Source organism: Rhinoraja longicauda, chromosome 25 (genome assembly GCF_053455715.1).
Source record: "Rhinoraja longicauda isolate Sanriku21f chromosome 25, sRhiLon1.1, whole genome shotgun sequence".
Lineage (NCBI taxonomy): Eukaryota > Metazoa > Chordata > Chondrichthyes > Rajiformes > Arhynchobatidae > Rhinoraja > Rhinoraja longicauda.
The window spans coordinates 6404055-6422687 of NC_135977.1; the positions used below are offsets into that span (position 1 = coordinate 6404055).

General features: G+C 44.4%; 1 protein-coding gene across 1 annotated transcript in view; it reads right to left on the reverse strand.

Moving 5' to 3' along the window:
• The window catches only part of slc6a4b (solute carrier family 6 member 4b), a 32236-nt gene that overhangs the window by 7463 nt on the left and 6140 nt on the right, over positions 1-18633 (reverse strand). The window contains exons 5-12 of the mRNA XM_078421842.1: positions 14479-14613; positions 13533-13752; positions 11614-11752; positions 10317-10451; positions 7953-8056; positions 4969-5096; positions 1559-1671; positions 533-664 (exon numbers count right to left, since the gene is read on the reverse strand). Coding sequence (XP_078277968.1) covers positions 533-664; positions 1559-1671; positions 4969-5096; positions 7953-8056; positions 10317-10451; positions 11614-11752; positions 13533-13752; positions 14479-14613 — 1106 coding nt within the window. The remainder of the gene's footprint in view (positions 1-532; positions 665-1558; positions 1672-4968; positions 5097-7952; positions 8057-10316; positions 10452-11613; positions 11753-13532; positions 13753-14478; positions 14614-18633) is intronic.

Genomic DNA, 18633 nt, shown 5'->3' on the forward strand with positions numbered 1-18633 from the left:
AAGCATGATGATAATTTGGAGCAAAACACAAAGTCCTGGAGGAATTCAGCGGGTCGGGCAGCATCTGTGGAGGCAACGGACAGGCGATGTTACAAGTTGGGACCCTTCTTCAGAGACTCTCTATTTTGGCAATGGTTTGCGGAGATTTTTTTTGCTGTTTGAGTGATGCGTACAAAGGGAGGGTATGAGTGCGAGGAATGGAGGTATTATACATGAGATACAAGGTCTGAAGAAGAGTCCCGCGCCAAAACTTCAACTGTCCATTCCCTCCACAGATGCTGCCTGACCTGCTGAGTTCCTCCAAAACCTTGTGTTTTGCTCAAGATTCCATCATTTGCAGTTCCTTGTGCCTCCAATTTGATAATGTTGATGTCTTACCAAACTTCCAAACTAAACAAATACACATGCACACACCATGAGTTAATTGCTACAATTCAACGATAAATAGTGGATGTCTTTGATATTGCAGATACCTGAAGTTGAATAAAGTAGGAATTAGTAATAAGGTATTTTTTAATAGGTTTATACTTACATTGGTTAGAGTGCTGAGAGAGCCCATAAAGCACACAATGATCAGTCCCAAAACAAACAGCTCCCTCCTTTTAGCGAAGAGATGAGGATACTCATCTATTACTGCTGTGATTATAGACTCCAGACCTCCGTACTGTTAACAAGAATACCACAATGTATTATTTGTGCCAAATTTCTAAATATATTTAACTATTGTTTATCTCTATTTGAAAAAAGGACAAACACAACAACTGCCAAAATACCCTTTAGGATTTACGTAATTTATTGGAAAATCACACAGATAAAAACACGAAAATGGGAAAAACACTGAATAAGCCAGATTGAAATTTCTCTTTGTTTACGGCCTGATTAACATAGAAACATAGAAAATAGGTGCAGGAGGAGGCCATTCGGCCATTCGAGCCTGCACCGCCATTCATTGTGATCATGACTGATCATCCACAATCAATAACCCTTGCCTGCCTTCTCCCCATATCCCTTGATTCCATGATTGTAACAGGTCCTCAATGCTTGTAAAATGTAAAGTGAGGGAGAGTAATGAACTGTAGGATATCTGAAAATTGCATAACATTGGATTTAGATTCATGTTGTTTTACCCACTGATTTTAGACTTTAGAGATACAGCGTGGAAACAGGTCCTTCGGCCCACTGAGTCCGCGCTGGCCACCAATCACCCCATGCACTAGCACTATCCTATACACTAGGGACAATTTACAATTTACAGAAGCCAATTAACCTACAATCCTGTACATCTTTAGAGTGTAGGAGGAAATCGGAGCACCTATGCGGTCTCAGGGAGAACATATCACATACAGACAGCACATCTGGTCAGGATCTAACCCAGGTCTTTGGTGCTGTGATGCAGCAACTCTACCGCTGCGCAACTGTGCCGCCCCTGTGCTCCAGCGTATCGTGTATTTTTTATAAACTAGCATCTGCTGTTCCTCGTGTCTACATTTCTTGTCGTGGTGATGCTTTGATTGTCAAGGTTCTCTTTCAATTTGGCTTCACTGACTATGTTACTTGCCGTGCTGTCCAAGCCCAGAGTTATCACCATGAGAAAGAAGAGAATCGCCCAGAAGGGTGATCCGTCCATGTTAGCAATGGCTTCGGGATATGTTATAAACAGGAGGCCAGAACCTGCAAAACCAAAAAAAACATGCAGACATTTTAACATTATATAAAGATATGGAATGCATTGCAGAGTTGGAGACACTAAAATACTGCACTAAGTGAGGACGTTATGTTTATTTTCATTAAACCAAGCAATAGAGGTGAAACGGAAGGAGCAACGGCGGCACGGCGGCACGGTGGCGCAGCGGTAGAGTTGCTGCCTTACAGCGAATGCAGCGCCGGAGACTCAGGTTCGATCCTGACTACGGGCGCCGTCTGTACGGAGTTTGTACGTTCTCCCCGTGACCTGCGTGGGTTTGCTCCGAGATCTTCCGTTTCCTCCCACACTCCAAAGACGTACAGGTATGTAGGTTAAAGAAGGTCTCGACCCGAAACGTCACCCATTCCTTCTCTCCCGAGATGCTGCCTGACCTGCTGAGTTACTCCAGCATTGTGTGAATAAATCGACAGGTATGTAGGTTAATTGACTGGGTAAATGTAAAAATTGTCCCTAGTGTGTGTAGGATAGTGTTAATGTGCGTGGATCGCTGGGCGGCGCGGACTCGGTGGGCCGAAGGGCCTGTTTCCACGCTGTATCTCTAAATCTAAAAAAAAATCTAAAGAAAGTAATGGGGATCAGAAAGGAAAGGAAGACTAGAGGTTGTGAATTGTGCTTTAATGTGGAAAAGATGGAAGAGGTGGAAGTAAGAAATGGGTAAGGGAGGTCAATGACAACATTAGTCTGGGAGATTATAAATGAAGTGGGCAAAATATTTCAACATGATAAAGGGATATAGGAGCAAATGGAAAGGCCACGCTGAGGAGCCAGCGCTGCCGTCGCAGCTGCGGCTTGCCTGCAGTCCGTCTGTCTTTTGTGTTTTTTGTCTGAATTGTAGTTTTAATATGATGTAGTGTTGTATGTTATGTTTTGTGGGGTGGGGGTAGGGGAGGGAACGGGAACTGTAACATTCTCTCTCCCGAACGGAGACGCGACCTTTGTTTCTGTGTCGTGTCTCCGTTCCCGTTGCTGCCTACCACCGGCCATGCACCTGGGACCACCTGGGTCTCTGGTTCGCAGAGCCCGCGGCCCGGACTCACCACCTGCGGATGCTGCGGGAACGGCTGCGATTCGTCTCCGGAGGCTCCGGCGCGGGCCGCGTGGACGTCGGAAGCCCGCAGGCCCCTGGATGGGGGCCGACATCGGGAGCTCCGGCAGCGGCAGAGGCAGCGTGTTCGCCCGCCCCGAATCGCGGGGCTTGGGTCGGCCCGCCGCGGACCTTTCACCGCCCAGCGGGGGCTTCAATATCGGGAGTCCCGACCGCCCCGACGTGGCAAATCCAACAGCCTGACCGCGGGACAAGACGGCAGGGAAGAGAAAAAGACATTCTGGCCTTCCATCACAGTGAGGAGGGACTGGAGGAGACTCACTGTGATGGATGTTTCTTTTTGTTTGGTGTTAGTTGTGATTGTGTGTGTTATTGCATTTTTATTGATTAATCTTATTGGTCTTATTGTTCAACTGCGGGTAATGTTTCATTTCACTACACATTTATGTGTATGTGACAAATAAACGACTATTGACTATTGACTATTGATATTGAGTTGGTGTTTGACGTAACGAGCGACTTATTAAAACTGATGCGCACCAGAAGACCAGTAAAATCTGATCTCCTGAGCACGACTTTGGAACAGCTTTTATATTCTCAGAAGACAAGATTACACAGAAATTTGATTAACAGTAAAACTAGGTCTTGATTACAGAATGGCAGTTACAGAAAAAGTTAATTATGTAACAAATCAGGTCTTGATTACAGAATAAAATGATTATCCACAAGTCTAACTTAGTTGACAGTAGATCCAAGTTTCTGTTACCACATGGGTGCATGCAATAACATAATCAATGAAGTTTCTGAAACGTCACTGCTGCATTCCATGGCTCTACTTTTAGGCTTTGCTGCAGTTCCATATCACCATATTAGCACAATCCACGTCCCTATTTACTAATTATTAGCCCTCACTATTCTTTCCCCTAAAACAGGGGAGGAGAGAGTTTGAATTTGGATGAATGGTACCAACTGGAACTGTACAGGAGGGGCAGGAGAGAGGGTCAGCCTGGATTGAGGGGGAAGAGGGAATTCAAATTTGGAAGTGTGTGCTAGGAATTGAGGGCCAAAAGAAGTGGAACGTATAAGATTATTAAGGGGTTGGACACGTTAGAGGCAGGAAACATGTTCCCAATGTTGGGGGAGTCCAGAACAAGGGGCTACAGTTTAAGAATAAGGGGTAGGCCATTTATAACTGAGATGAGGAAAAACTTTTTCAGTCAGAGAGTTGTGAATCTGTGGAATTCTCTGCCTCAGAAGGCAGTGGAGGCCAATTCTCTGAATGCATTCAAGAGAGAGCTAGATAAAGCTCTTAAGGATAGCGGAGTCAGGGGGTATGGGGAGAAGGCAGGAACGGGGTACTGATTGAGAATGATCAGTCATGATCACATTGAATGGCGGTACTGACTCGAAGGGCTGAATGGCCTCCTCCTGCACCTATTGTCTATTGTCTATTGAATGGATGTATATTGTCTCTGAGTTGGGTATGGAAGACATTCTATAACCTGAGATTGGAAGGTTAGATGCAGGAGAGTGTATGTTTTACTGAAGTAAGGGTCCAGTTAGCGTCAATATTCAAAGGCCCAGCTTTAACTCTGCACCAATCTACCGTACATGGGTGATGCTGTAAATTGGAAACACATTGGATGGTCCAGAAATGAGAGCCTTGGATGGTTTAGCCTGCAGGTTTATTTAAAATTGCTAGGACAGCATCCAATGTTTGAAATATTGCATCAGTATGAAACCATATTCACATCTACCCCATTGAGAACATTGGACTTTGTCTGTGGAACTGACGCACTACAATGCTGAGAACTATATTCTGAACTTCTTATCTCCCTCTTTGCTCTATCTATTGGACATGAATTTGAACTAATTGTATCTATGGATGGCATATCTGATCTGTTAGACAGCATGCATAATAATACTTTTCACTTCACCTTGGTACATGTGAGAATAATAAACCTAAACATAAACCAATAAAGCCTGTTGTGGGAAAAGAGAAGACGATAAAAGATTGATGAGAACAAGACCTTGCCATTGGTGTGGGTACACAGTGTTCAATAGTTTCCATCTACGCTCTAAGTTCCCTGTTGCTAAAATACATGCAGATTCTTCCAAGATCATTTAACGTAAGTGTTCCTTTTGCAACTAATTGAGCACTTTGTTCCAAGTCCCCTCTGTAATTTCAACCATTAAAGAGTAAATCAATTTCATGTACCTTTGTCTTTTGCCACATCCTCCACTTCAACGTTGCGCATCTCCGCCATATATCCCAACACCGTGAAAATTACAAATCCTGATAGAAAGCTCGTCATGCAGTTCACCAAGCTGGTGACAATTGCATCCCTGTAAGGAAACAAAATCAAATTGACATGGTCATGTCATGAAGCTGCCATGTTGAACCTTTGGGTGATTTTATGATCATCGCCATCTTCCCCTGTTGGCCATGTCAATGGAGGCCAATTCGGAGCAGTCCTGTTAGTTTCCATCCATTGAATTCAATTTAAGGTGGCACAGCTGGTAGAACTGCTGCCTTACAGTGCCAGAGGCCCTGGTTCGATTCTGACCTCTGGTGCTGTCGGTGTGGAGCTTGCACGTTTTCCCTGTGACCGTGTGGGTTTCCTCCGAGTGCTCCGGTTTCCTCCCACATCCTAATGTTGCGGGGTTGTAAGATAATCGGTCTCTATAAATTGCCACTGTTGTTGTTCTTCGTCCTTCGGGTTCGAAGATGACCATGACTTCACTTTCAGTTGGAGGATTGGTGACTGTGGGTCCGGAAGTGACTGGTGAGGCCAATCCGGGCCCGGAAGGCACGCCCACACGTAGGACACAAGTGGATGGGTGCTGCAGTGGAAGTGGAGGTAGCCCGGGCCTTGCGCGTGGTTGCCACTAATGTATAGCAGGTGGATGAGGAAGTGGGATAACAGAGCTCGTGTAAATGGGTGATCAATGGACAGTGTAGATTCGGTGGGTCGAAGGGCCAGTTTCCATGTTGTATCTCCAATGATGTACATCTGATAGGCACAGCTAACAGGACAGGATCCCTTTGGCTTGACAGATTGTGTTAGGATATTTCCTCCCATGAGTAAATGAGGGCGTGCAGCGTAGGTTCACTAGGTTAATTCCCGGAATGGCGGGACTGTCGTATGTTGAAAGGCTGGAGCAATTAGGCTTGTATACACTGGAAATTAGAAGGATGAGGGGGCATCTTATTGAAACATATAAGATAATTAGGGGATTGGACACATTAGAGGCAGGAAACATGTTCCCAATGTTGGGGGAGTCCAGAACAAGGGGCCACAGTTTAAGAATAAGGGGTAGGCCATTTAGAACGGAGATGAGGAAGAACATTTTCAATCAGAGAGTAGTGAAGGTGTGGAATTCTCTGCCTCAGAAGGCAGTGGAGGCCAGTTCGTTGGATGCTTTCAAGAGGGAGCTGGATAGAGCTCTTAAGGATAGCGGAGTGAGGGGGTATGGAGAGAAGGCAGGAATGGGGTACTGATTGAGAGTGATCAGCCATGATCGCATTGAATGGCGGTGCTGGCTCGAAGGGCTGAATGGCTTACTCCTGCACCTATTGTCTATTGTCTATTGTCTATATTGCACCAATACACCATCCTGGAAAGTTTCCAGTCAGGTTTCAGAGCCCACCACAGCACAGAGTCTGCCTTGTTGAAGGTACACAACAACCTGCTTCTCGCAATCGACACCGGCGACTGTGCAATCCTGCTCCTTCTCGACCTCAGCGCAGCGTTCGATACAGTGGACCACACCATCCTTATTGACCGTCTCCGGTACGCGGTTGGCATTGATGGCACTGCCCTGAGCTGGTTCGCTTCGTACCTCAAAGATAGGAGTTTCGCCATCAACATAGGCAGTTATTCCTCTGCTCCAGCTAGCCTCTCCTGCGGAGTTCCACAAGGCTCCATCCTAGGCCCCATTCTCTTCTCTCTATACATGCTCCCCCTTGGCCAAATCATTCAAAGGCACGGCATTTCTTTCCACTGCTATGCCGATGACACTCAGCTTTACCTCCCCCTGAAACCCAACAACCAGTCAACTTTAAACAGCCTCTTACACTGCCTTGAGGACATAAAATGTTGGATGGCACAGAACTTCCTCCAATTAAATGAGAGCAAGTCTGAGGTCATCCTATTCGGCCCCCCCGACTCCATCAAATCGATAACAGGCAGTCTTGGAAGTCTATCCTGCCTAGTCAAACCGCATGTCAAAAACCTCGGCATGATATTTGACTCTGCATTAAAATTTGATAAGCAAGTCAACGCTGTGGTAAAAGCCAGCTTCTTCCAACTTCGAACCATAGCTAAAATCAAACCTTTCCTCCAATTCGACGACACAGAAAAAATCATTCACGCTTTCATTTCCTCCCGCCTAGACTACTGCAACTCCCTATACACTGGGATCAGCCAATCTTCCCTGTCCCGCCTGCAACTGGTCCAAAACGCCGCAGCGAGACTCCTGACGGGTACCCGTAAAAGGGACCACATCACCCCGATTCTGGCCTCTCTCCACTGGCTCCCTGTACGGTACAGAATCAACTTCAAGCTCCTCCTATTCACGTATAAAGCCCTAAATGGACATCCCCCCCCCCACATCAAAAATCTTCTAACCCCCCTCTCTAACTCCAGGTCCCTCAGGTCGGCCGACTTGGGGCTACTCACTATCCCGCGGTCTAGGCTTAAGCTCAGGGGTGACCGTGCTTTTGCGGTTGCAGCTCCTAGACTGTGGAACAGCATCCCTCTCCCCATCAGAACTGCCCCCTCCATCGACTCCTTTAAGTCCAGGCTCAAAACCTATTTCTACTCCCTAGCGTTTGAGGCTCATTGAGGAGGCGCTGTGAACTGTTTGCGTGCTACAGTATGTTTCATTTTTTTCCTTAGTACCTAATCAGATGTACAGCACTTTGGTCAACGTGGGTTGTTTTTAAATGTGCTATACAAATAAAATTGACTTGACTTGACTTGACTATTGATTCTACAGTATATGTTATCTATAAACATACTGATTAACTGCAGTGTTCTACTCTAGTCACAATGATGGAGGGGAATTCCATGTGAAAGCTTTGAACCTCAAACCACTGTTGTCTTTTTGGAACAATATTACGCATGCAATTGCTGAGAGGTTAGGAATGTCTGTACTGTATAATTTTTAAATTGCTTGTACTCTATTACATAGCCCTACCGGTAACAGTTATTGTTGAACTGGTTGTAACTTGCTAAAGCCATGATCACTCCAAATCCAGGTCCCATGGAGAAGAAAATCTGTGTTGCTGCATCTACCCAGACCTAAAGGAGAGAAAGGAGGATCAGATTTTATCTGTACGCATCAAAAGATAGCCCATCTCACAAGAAGAATGGTCCCAAACTGAAACATTGCCCATCCATTCGCTCCATAAATGCTACCTGACCTGCTGAGTTACTCCAGCGCTCTGTGTTTTGCTCAAGATTCTAGCATCTGCAGTTCCTTGCGTCTCTGTCATATCAAATATTGGAGAGACTTTAGCCTATAATCAACTTGACCTTGCATTAAAATGGCCAATTTGTACAGTTTTACATTGTTTGGATTGTCCATAGCCCTTAATGACATTTCTGCTTTTTCTTGCCAACCAGCAAAGTTTTGTCCAAGATGGGTTGTCACTTCAAGTTTCACGTTCTCCCTGTGACCATGTGTGTTTCCTCTGGGTGCTCTGGTTTCCTCCCCTAGCCCAATGTCACGTGGGTGTGTAAGTTCATTGGCCTTGATAAATTGCCCCTCAGGTGTACGGTGTGGATGAGAAAGTGGGATAGCATAAATCTTGTGTGAACAGGTGGTCAGCATCGATTCGGTGGGCTGAACGACCTGTTTCCATGCTGTATCTTTCAATCAATCAAGTAAATTATTAAGGAAAATATTTCATGTTTACAATGCTGACAGCCATTAACAGCCACGAAAAACCCTGGAGAACTTTTTTCCAACCTTCTCTCTTTATTTTTTCCCCACTCAGCCACAAAGGAGCACTTTGTTGCTACACAATTGTTCCTCGTATTGTCCCGACTGCAGCTTTAGGTCAGACTTCAATTCATGTTCATGAAATAAAATGTTTTAGAGACAGAAATCTCGGAAAACAATGGAGGTTTGCGGTACCAGAGGGTTGAGAAAAGGAGGGAAAAACAGATGGTATTCACTGGAAATGTTAATTAAGTGACATTGAGTTTATATTTTAAGCACCGAAATAATTTGTAACGTGTGCAAGGATGGAAATTCTCAGGTTGCAGTTTTTAATTACAGAAAGCAAATCTATTATAAAAATGGTTTTCTCAAAGCAGTGGATGCATGAATAAAGACTGTGCGTTAAGCAGATGTGTGTTTGAATCTATGATTTACATTTGCAAGGGCTTCTCTCTTGTTCTGTGGGAATAATAAACTCATTTACCTTTTAGAGGCCCCATTCACCCATAGATGAGTACTTGTCTGTAGCTAAGGTTGTGGCTAATGGATAGAAGAGCCCAGCTGTCTGCAAGGCTGAGGTAAATAATACATGTGTGCCAGTGAAAGAGTGCTGTTGCAAGAATTATTCGTGTAAAGAGACAGTACCATCCAAATCCGATTGTGCAAAACAGGTTTCACTTAATTTTGTCAAAAAATAGAAATATGAGGGAGAAGTAAATATCAATACCGATGGCTTATATTATAATATGTGAAGACGTTGTCAATATTTTGGCAGTAAGAAAAGAAAAAAAATCATTCAAATTTCATTAGGAGAAAAAATGTGTTTGAAATTTTCACCAAATTAAAATTTCACAGATGTAACCACAATGGCAATCATGTCATCTATTGTGTAGGAAGGAATTGCAGATGCTGGTTTAAACCAACGATGGACACAAAATGTTGGAGTAACTCAGCGGGACGGGCAGCATCCCTGGATAGAAGGAATGGATGACGCTTCAGGACGAGACCCTTCCTCAGACTATATCTATTGTTCCTGTTATGGGTAATGCAAGGAGCTGTCAGTAACATGCAGCAAGTCAAATAGATCTCTGGTGAACTAATATTGCCTTCTTTTAAGAAAATAATTTCATAAGTTATAGGAGCGAAATTAGCCCATCAGGTCTACTCTGCCATCCAATCATGGCTGATCTATCTTTCCCTCTGAACCCCATTCTCCTGCCTTCTCCTCGTAACCCCTGCCACCCTGTTATACCTTCAGAAAGTAGAACTGGAAAAATGGCGTCGTATTTTTAACGTTTGCATTAAAATAAAGCAGTATTTTTTGAACACCCTCCTTTTTGAAGAACTTCCATAACACACCCATTTGATCAAGAAAGGACACAAAGTGCTGGTGTTACTCAGCGGGTCAGACAGCATCTCTGGAGAACCCGGAGTGGTAATGTATCAGGCCGGGAACCTTCCTCAGACATATTCAAAGGTTCAAGATTACCTACTGAATATGTGTTATTAACTCAAAGCCCATAGTCAAGGGCTATCCGGTTTGGCAATCTTTTATCTGAAAATAATTATATCAATAATGCAGAGTTTTTTTTCTGCGTCCTTTTGTTATGTACTCACATTTGTATCTAGCAGCTTCTTCCAGTTTGGTTTGAGGTAAAAGACAACACCTCGCCATGCTCCTGGTAATGTGGCTCCTCGTATCAAAAGGATAAAAAGCACCAGGTAGGGTAGTGTGGCAGTCACCCAGACTATCTGCAATAGATGTAAGGAAATGGAAAACATGTCATGTTGAAAGCTTCCTGTCACACATTCATTTCTTTTAGACTTTAGAGATACAGTGTGGAAACAGGCCCTTTGGCCCACTGAGTCCGTGCCGACCAGCTGGTAGTGTATTAGTGTCCACAGAAGGATTATAGGTTTCAGCAAGGAATAGTGTAGAAAAAGGGATATATTACATGAACTCAACGGCAGGCGGCACGGTGGCGCAGCGGTAGAGTTGCTGCCTTACAGTGAATGCAGCGCCGGAGACTCAGGTTCGATCCTGACTACGGGTGCTGTACTGTATGGAGTTTGTACGTTCTCCCCGTGACCTGCGTGGGTTTTCTCCGAGATCTTCGGTTTCCTCCCACACTCCAAAGACGAACAGGTTTGTAGGTTAATTGGCTGGGCACATGTAAAAAAATTGTTCCTAGTGGGGGTAGGATAGTGTTAATGTGCGGGGATCGCTGGGCGGCGCGGACCCGGTGGGCCGAAGGGCCTGTTTCTGCGCTGTATCTCTAAATCTAAAAAAATCAACCAAATCCAAGAGGGGATTACAAAGATATAATGTTACAGTGCTGACCAGCGATCACCTCGTACACTAGCACTATCCTACACACTAGGGACAATTTACAATTAAAAAAAATCAAAGCCAATTAATCTACAAACCTATTTCTTTGGAATTTTGGAGTAAACTGGAGCACCCAGGGAAAACCCAAGCAGGTCACGGGGAGAACGTACAAACTCCATACAGACAGCACTCGTAGTTAGGATCGAACCCGGGTCTCTGGCGCTGGTAAAGCAGCAACTCTACTGCTGTGCCACTGTGCCGCCCTGTTACTCTAATGCTTGGTGCCCTTTTTTGTAAACCAGCACCTGCAGTTCCTTGTGTCTACAATACACTTCACCGTATTGTTATTAACTGAATTATATCTGAGCCATGAAAGACATTAAGATAGTTGACCAAAAGTTAAAGATTTCGATTTAAGAGAACATATTGAAGGATAGAAGATCAAGAATCATGTTGAAATGATCGCTAAGAATGGCTGTTACAGACGTTTATGATTATAGGTAACTTTAATAAATACCTGATATCATGGGTTATAATACTTTACAAAAACAGATGTTCCCAGACGGGTTAGCTTGTCAAACAAACCTTTCCAGATGTTTTAACTCCCTTCCAGAGGCTGAAGTAAACAATGGTAAAAATGACAAAGAGACACAACAGAAGCTGCCAACGGATTGCACCCACATGTTGTAGCCCCTGGGATTCGTGAATCTCCAAAACGTTCCGTCTAAACACAAAAGAGAAAGATGAGAATTGATTGCCTTGGTTCTGTGTACATGAATGTACATTAGCACTCACTGATAATGTTGAGACTAATTGAAATGGGAGAAGGATTGTAGCATGTAGAAACAAGGAACTGCAGATGCTGATTTACAAACAAAAAATTACACAAAGTGCTGGAGTAACTCTGGGTTAGGCAGCATCTCTGAAGAACATGGATAGGTGAGTTTCATGGTTTCCATTTGTGTTACTAGTCATATAATTCATATAAATCTCTTGATATAGGGGTGCTAGTCCTTGGATTATTAACCCAGAAATGTACCTAGTCTTGGAGTCATACGGGCCCTTCGGCACAACCTTCCCACACCAACCAACATGTTCCATCTGCACGAGTCCCACCTGCCTGCGTTTGACCCATATCCCTCTAAACCTACCCTATCCATGTACCTGTCCAAATGTTTCTTAAATATTCACTGGAATTTATAAGGACGAGAGGGGATCTTATAGAAACATATAAAATTCTTAAGGGATTGGACAGGCTAGATGCAGGAAAAATGTTCCCCATGTTGGAGTAGTCCAGAACCAGGGGTCTCAGTTTAAGAATAAGGAGTGGGCCATTTAGGACTGAGATGAGGAAAAACTTTTTCACCCAGAGAGTTGTGAATCTGTGGAACTCTCTGCCATAGAAGGCAGCAGAGGCCAATTTTCTGGATGTTTTCAAGAGAGAGTTAGATATAGCTCTTAGGGCTAATGAAATCAAGGGATATGGAGAGAAAGCAGGGACAGGGTACTAATTTTGGATGATCAGCCATGATCATATTGAATGGCGGCGTTGGCTTGAAGGGCCGAATGGCCTACTTCTGCACCTATTTTCTATGTTTCTATGAACAAATATACATCGGTAATATAGATAGAACTAGAATCACATTTCAAAAATATTGTAAATTTGTCCCTAGTGTGTAGGAACGTGTAAGTGTGCGGGGATCACTGGTCGGTGCTGATGTGGTGGGCCGAAGGGCCTGTTTCTGCATGGTATTTCAAAGCCAAACTAAACTAAATTTAATTTGTTAGTGGTGGTTTAGCAGCTTTTTTTACTGACTCAGCAAATTGCAATAATAAGGACCCTGTTGAAGACCACAAGACATAGGAGCAGAATTAGGGCATTCGGCTCATCAAGTCTGCTCCCAGCCTCCGCCATTCAATCACGGCTGATCTATTTTTCCCTCTCAACACCATTCTCCTGCCTCGTCCCCATAACCTTTGACACCCATAACTAATCAATCCAATCAATACTATCAATCTCAGCTTTAAAAGTACTCCATGACTGGACCACCCTCTGGCTTATGACTTTCCTCCTCAACGTCACTCTGAAGGCGCGTCTTTTTTCTCTGAGGCTGTGCTCTCTGATCCTGGACTCTCCCACTAGCGGTAACATTCTCTCCGCATCCACTCTATGCTTTTCATTATCCGGTAAGTTTCCTGAGATTCAAATGAGAAAATATCTCCATAAATCCAACTGGTGGTTGTAGTTAGAATTTCAATGGTGTTACCTTTTGAGAGAGATGCAATATAATCTACCATCTGAGGTTGCTTTGGAAGGCCCTCTGGTACTGTTTAGTTTCGCTTAGTTTAGGGATCCAGCGAAGAAACAGGAGATTTTATTCCCAATACATTAATTACAACAATCTCTCCAGTGTTACTGTTCCACTCACCTTTCCCCAAGCCCCCTCCCCACTTGACAACTCAGTTAGCCCTTCAAAGCCACGGAATGAACAAAAGCCACCTACATGAAAAACTCTTCAGCTGGTGACTTGGAGAAGTTATTCCAGGAGACATTATTCTTGCCAAAGTAGTTGATACAGTTGGGTGTGTTCCAAGAATTGTCACAATTCGTCCATGGCAAAGTGGCCGTGAAGGAACAGTAGAAATAGTAGAGAGCCCATGATATGATGGTGTTGTAATAGAAGGCGACGTAGAGAGAAATGATACAGATTGTATATCCAATCCCTGGAAAATAACAACATAGGTTAGAAGTTTGAATTCAAACTCAGTGTGGAATCATGCTTCTCGAGTCATTATCTGTGATCCATTTGCTTCCATCTATTCCCCCACAACCAGTATGGCTGCACAAAGCCTGTCCGGCTCCTCATTGACACCAGGTTTGAATTCAGTATTGCTTCTTATCCCTTTACTGCCATTAGACAATAGACAATAGACAATAGGTGTAGGAGTAGGCCATTTGGCCCTTCGAGCCAGCACCACCATTCAATGTGATCATGGCTGATCATTCTCAATCAGTACTCCATTCCTGCCTTCTCCCCATACCCCCTGACTCCGCTATCCTTAAGAGCTCTATCCAGCTCTCTCTTGAATGCATTCAGAGAATTGGCCTCCACTGCCTTCTGAGGCAGAGAATTCCACAGATTCACAACTCTCTGACTGAAAAAGTTTTTCCTCATCTCTGTTCTAAATGGCCTACCCCTTATTCTCAAACTGTGGCCCCTGGTTCTGGACTTGGCAAAGGCAGACAACCAAGTATTATTAAGAGATGGCCTTGCCTTTGCTTTTGTAATGTTGGCAAAGGAAGCCCAGTTACCTTCTCTAACTTCAAGCAAGGGTTACTGGAAGTTAGAGAAGTCAATGTTCATACCGCTGGGGGTGTAAGCTGCCCAAGTGAAATATGAGGTGCTGTTCCTCCAACTTAATATAAATGTAATATAATGATGAAAGCACCTTTAAATATTGGGCAAATCCTGTTCCAAACAGGAATGACTCCTGTCCTCTGATACTGTCCCAAGGCCAACTCCATGTAGAACAATGGAATTCCACCAAACATTGCCATTATGGCGTAGGGAATGAGAAATGCACCTGAAATTAATAAGAGAAATTAAATCTATGAAAATAATGGTTACAAAATATTAATTTCAGGTATGTTTAAATATATTTGATGTATAAATAGCAGCTTCTTAATGCACAATGACATATAATTCAAAGCACAGTGGTAAAAAGACCCATGTACAGTAATTATTCCACTCTGTAATGAGCAAGTAACCATTGTGTATTTGACAGGAAACTCATTGTGTCCATGTATGAACATTCTCATGTAGATGTCTACAAAGCAACCAGCCCAAAATACAATCAATGGCTGTTAGCCAGAGCACAATGGAGGACAGGGGACCTTTGGTGAGCTTCACTCAGATATTCACATTCTACCCAATGGTTGACAATTACAATCAACACATATTTCATGTGGGTTTTTTTGTAACAGTTTCAACATAAGTTCTCTGCTTTTGTAAAACTACTAGACCAAGTGGACCCGTTGGGCCCAAACCTCTCCTGCATTGGTGCAGCACCCTGTCCTCTCCCCTCTCTCCTCAACCCCCTCCTCCCCTCTCCCATCTCCCCCACTCCCCCCTCCCTCCCTCTTCCCTGCTCCCCTCCCCCCTCCCCTCCTTTTAAACTTTAAAATGTGAATAACTTTTAAAATATAACACCGATTTCAATAAAACTACTTGCTTATATCACTAAAGTGACAATGGTGAGTAAGTGGGCCTAAAATTGTCACGCTATCGTGTACCGTTTTGGCTGAAGTTCAGTCACAACCAAGATAACAAACGAGAGTTAGACCAAGTGGACCCGTTGGGCCCAAACCTCTCCTGCATAGGTGCAGCACCCTCTCCTCCCCCTCCCCCCCTCCCTCCCCTCCTCCTCTCCCTCCCCTTCCCCCCTCCTCCCCCTCCCCCTCCTCCCCCTTCCCCCCCCTCCCCTCCCCACCCCCCCCACTCCATCCCCCTCAACCCCCCTTCTCCTCCCTCCCTCCCACCCCTCCTTGGGATATAGATTTAAACTTTAAAATGTGAATAACTTAAAAATATATAACACCAATTTGAATAAAACTACCATTTTTACCATTAAAGTGACGACAGTGAGCAAGGTGGGCTTAAAATTGTCACGCTATCATGTACCGTTTTGGCTGAAGTTCAGTCACAAACAAGATAACAAACGAGAGTTTTAGTATATAGATTTCTGGAACCCATTTTTCAGGGTGGAAATGCCATAGACCAGAGGGCATAGCTTTAAGATGAGAGGGGCAAAGTTTAAAGGAGATGTGCGGGGCACATTTTTTACACAGAGATGGGTGCCTGGACAGCGATGCCAGGGGTGGTATTGGAGGCAGATACAATGGTGGTGTTTAAGAGGTTTTTAGATAAGCACTTAGATATGTTGGGAATGGAGGGATATGTTTTATTCGAGTTTCCAGCACCTGCAGTTCCTCATGACTCCATTTTCCTACCCTCAGACAATAGACAATAGGTGCAGGAGGAGGCCATTCAGCCCTTCGAGCCAGTACCGCCATTCAATGTGATCATGGCTGATCATTCTCAATCAGATGCACGGTAGCGCAGCGGTAGAGTTGCTGCTTTACAGCGAATGCAGCGCCGGAGACACAGGTTCGATCCTGACTACGGGTGCTGCACTGTAAGGAGTTTGTACGTTCTCCCCGTGACCTGCGTGGGTTTTCTCCGAGATCTTCGGTTTCCTCCCACACTCCAAAGACGTACAGGTATGTAGGTTAATTGGCTGGGTAAATGTAAAAAAAAAAAAAATTGTCCCTAGTGGGTGTAGGATAGTGTTAATGTACGGGGATCGCTGGGCGGCGCGGACTTGGAGGGCCGAAAAGGCCTGTTTCCGGCTGTAGATATATGATATGATAGTACCCCGTTCCTGCCTTCTCCCCATACCCCCTGACTCCGCTATCCTTAAGAGCCCTATCTAGCTCTCTCTTGAATGCATTCAGATAATTGGCCTCCACTGCCTTCTGAGGCAGAGAATTCCACAGATTCGCAACTCTCTGACTGAAAAAGTTTTTCCTCATCTCAGTTCTAAATGGCCTACCCATTATTCTTAAACTGTGGCCCCTTGTTCTGGACTCCCCCAACATTGGGAACATGTTTCCTGCCTCTAACGAGTCCAACCCCTTAATTATCTTATACGTCTTGAAGACAATTTCCGTCTTGAAGACAATTTAGACAACATGCTGCGTGTGACCTTGGAGTTCGCTGGTATCTCGCCTATCACAGTGTAAGCATTGGCAACAATACAAGAGAACACTTTTAACAGATCCCTGTGCACGGTACCTTTGGTCTGAACACAGAGACTACGTCAATACCTTGGGTTGAATTTTGATTTTTTTTTTAAATCTGCACAGCAGGGCGAAGAAATTTCGTCGGTGTCATCGAGTGCAATTATTTCCTCAAGGGAAGTGCTTAAAATGCAAGGTCACGTTTCGGATGGTTTTCCAAGTGCAATGGCAATGGGTATTTCGACATCTAACGTTCTACAAACCCGAAGCTCAAAGCAATTAGAGAATCCTTACAATGAATGAGAAGGAAACAAGACTGGAAACAAGAAACTGCAGATGCAGGTTTCCAAACAAAAAAAGACATAACGTGTTGGAGTAATTCAGATGGTCATGCAATATTACTGGAGAACATGGATAGGTAACGTTTCAGGTCGGGGCGCTTCTTCAGACTCATGACTCCAGAAGGAACCGAATTATTTTACCTTATTACTACATTTTACCTTGTCAGAAAAAAACCCCAAATTGTTGCCGGAGGGAGTTTTTAACTCCCCACCGAACGCGGCAAAATTGTGTGCGATTCTTAATTAGGATCATTTGTGCAAAATATGTACGGGAAGGCGTGCAATTGGGAGATTTGTGTTCATTTTCAATAAACATAGCGTGCAATAGGAGAGCGAGGCGAGTAACAGAATTGTGTGACAATTTCTCAGGAGAGCCATCTGAAAAGGAAATTCTCAAAAAGCCATAAAAGCGACACCATTTTCTGGTAAGGAGAAGAAAAAAGTAGATCAGATATTGTTTTAGGTGTTTGAGTATTTCCGCGCGCAAATGCATTCTCTCAAGTAACGTAATTGACGTCTGTAAATTGCCTCTAACGTGCAGGGAGTGGATGAAAAAGTGGGTTAACACAGAACTAACGTGAACGTGTAACTGTGTAGGAAGGAACTGCAGATGCTGGTTTACACCGAAGATAGACACAAAATGATTAGAAGAAGGGTCTGGCGGGTCTGAAGAAATGTCTCGATCCGAAACGTCGCTCATTCCTTCAATCCAGAGATGCTGCCTGGCCCGCTGAGTTACTCCAGCACTTTGTGTCTATGAACGGGTAATTGATGGTCGGCGTGGACTTAGTGGGCCGAAGGGCCTGTTTCCATGTTACATCTCTTTTTTTTTTTAAACTGTTAGAACTGCTGTTTCACAGCAACGAAACCCAGGATCAATCCTGACCTCGGGTGCTGTATGTGTAGAGTTTGTACATTCTCCCTGTGACCGTGTGGGTTTTCTCTGGGCGCTCGGGTTTCGTCACACATCCCAAAGACACGCAGGTCTGTAGATTAATTGACCTCTGTAAATTGCCCCGGGTGTGCAGAGAGTGGACGCAAAAGTGGGATAACATGGACCTGGTATGATGGTAGGCGGGGACTCGATGGGCCGAATGACCTGTTTCCATGCTGCATCTTTCAGTCGATCGATTCAATCTTTTCGGTGTTACAAGTGCCGTTCCAATCTGTTCTCTTTTGGGGAAATGTTATAGAGGTGAGGTTTTGCTGGCAGGTAGAGACTAATGGGGAGAATGGATAGTCAGGGGCTGAAGGGAACAGTTGGTACAATTCAGGCTGGGAGCCTCGCCACTTCACACGAGTTCACTATGACTCTCCTCCTCTCCCGCACTGACCCATAAACGTGTACTTCGGCGATTTATTAGACCGTACGATATAGGAGCAGAATGAGGACATTCGGCCCATCGAGTCTACTCCGCCATTCGACCATGACTGCTCTATTTTCCCCTCTCAACCCCGTTCCCC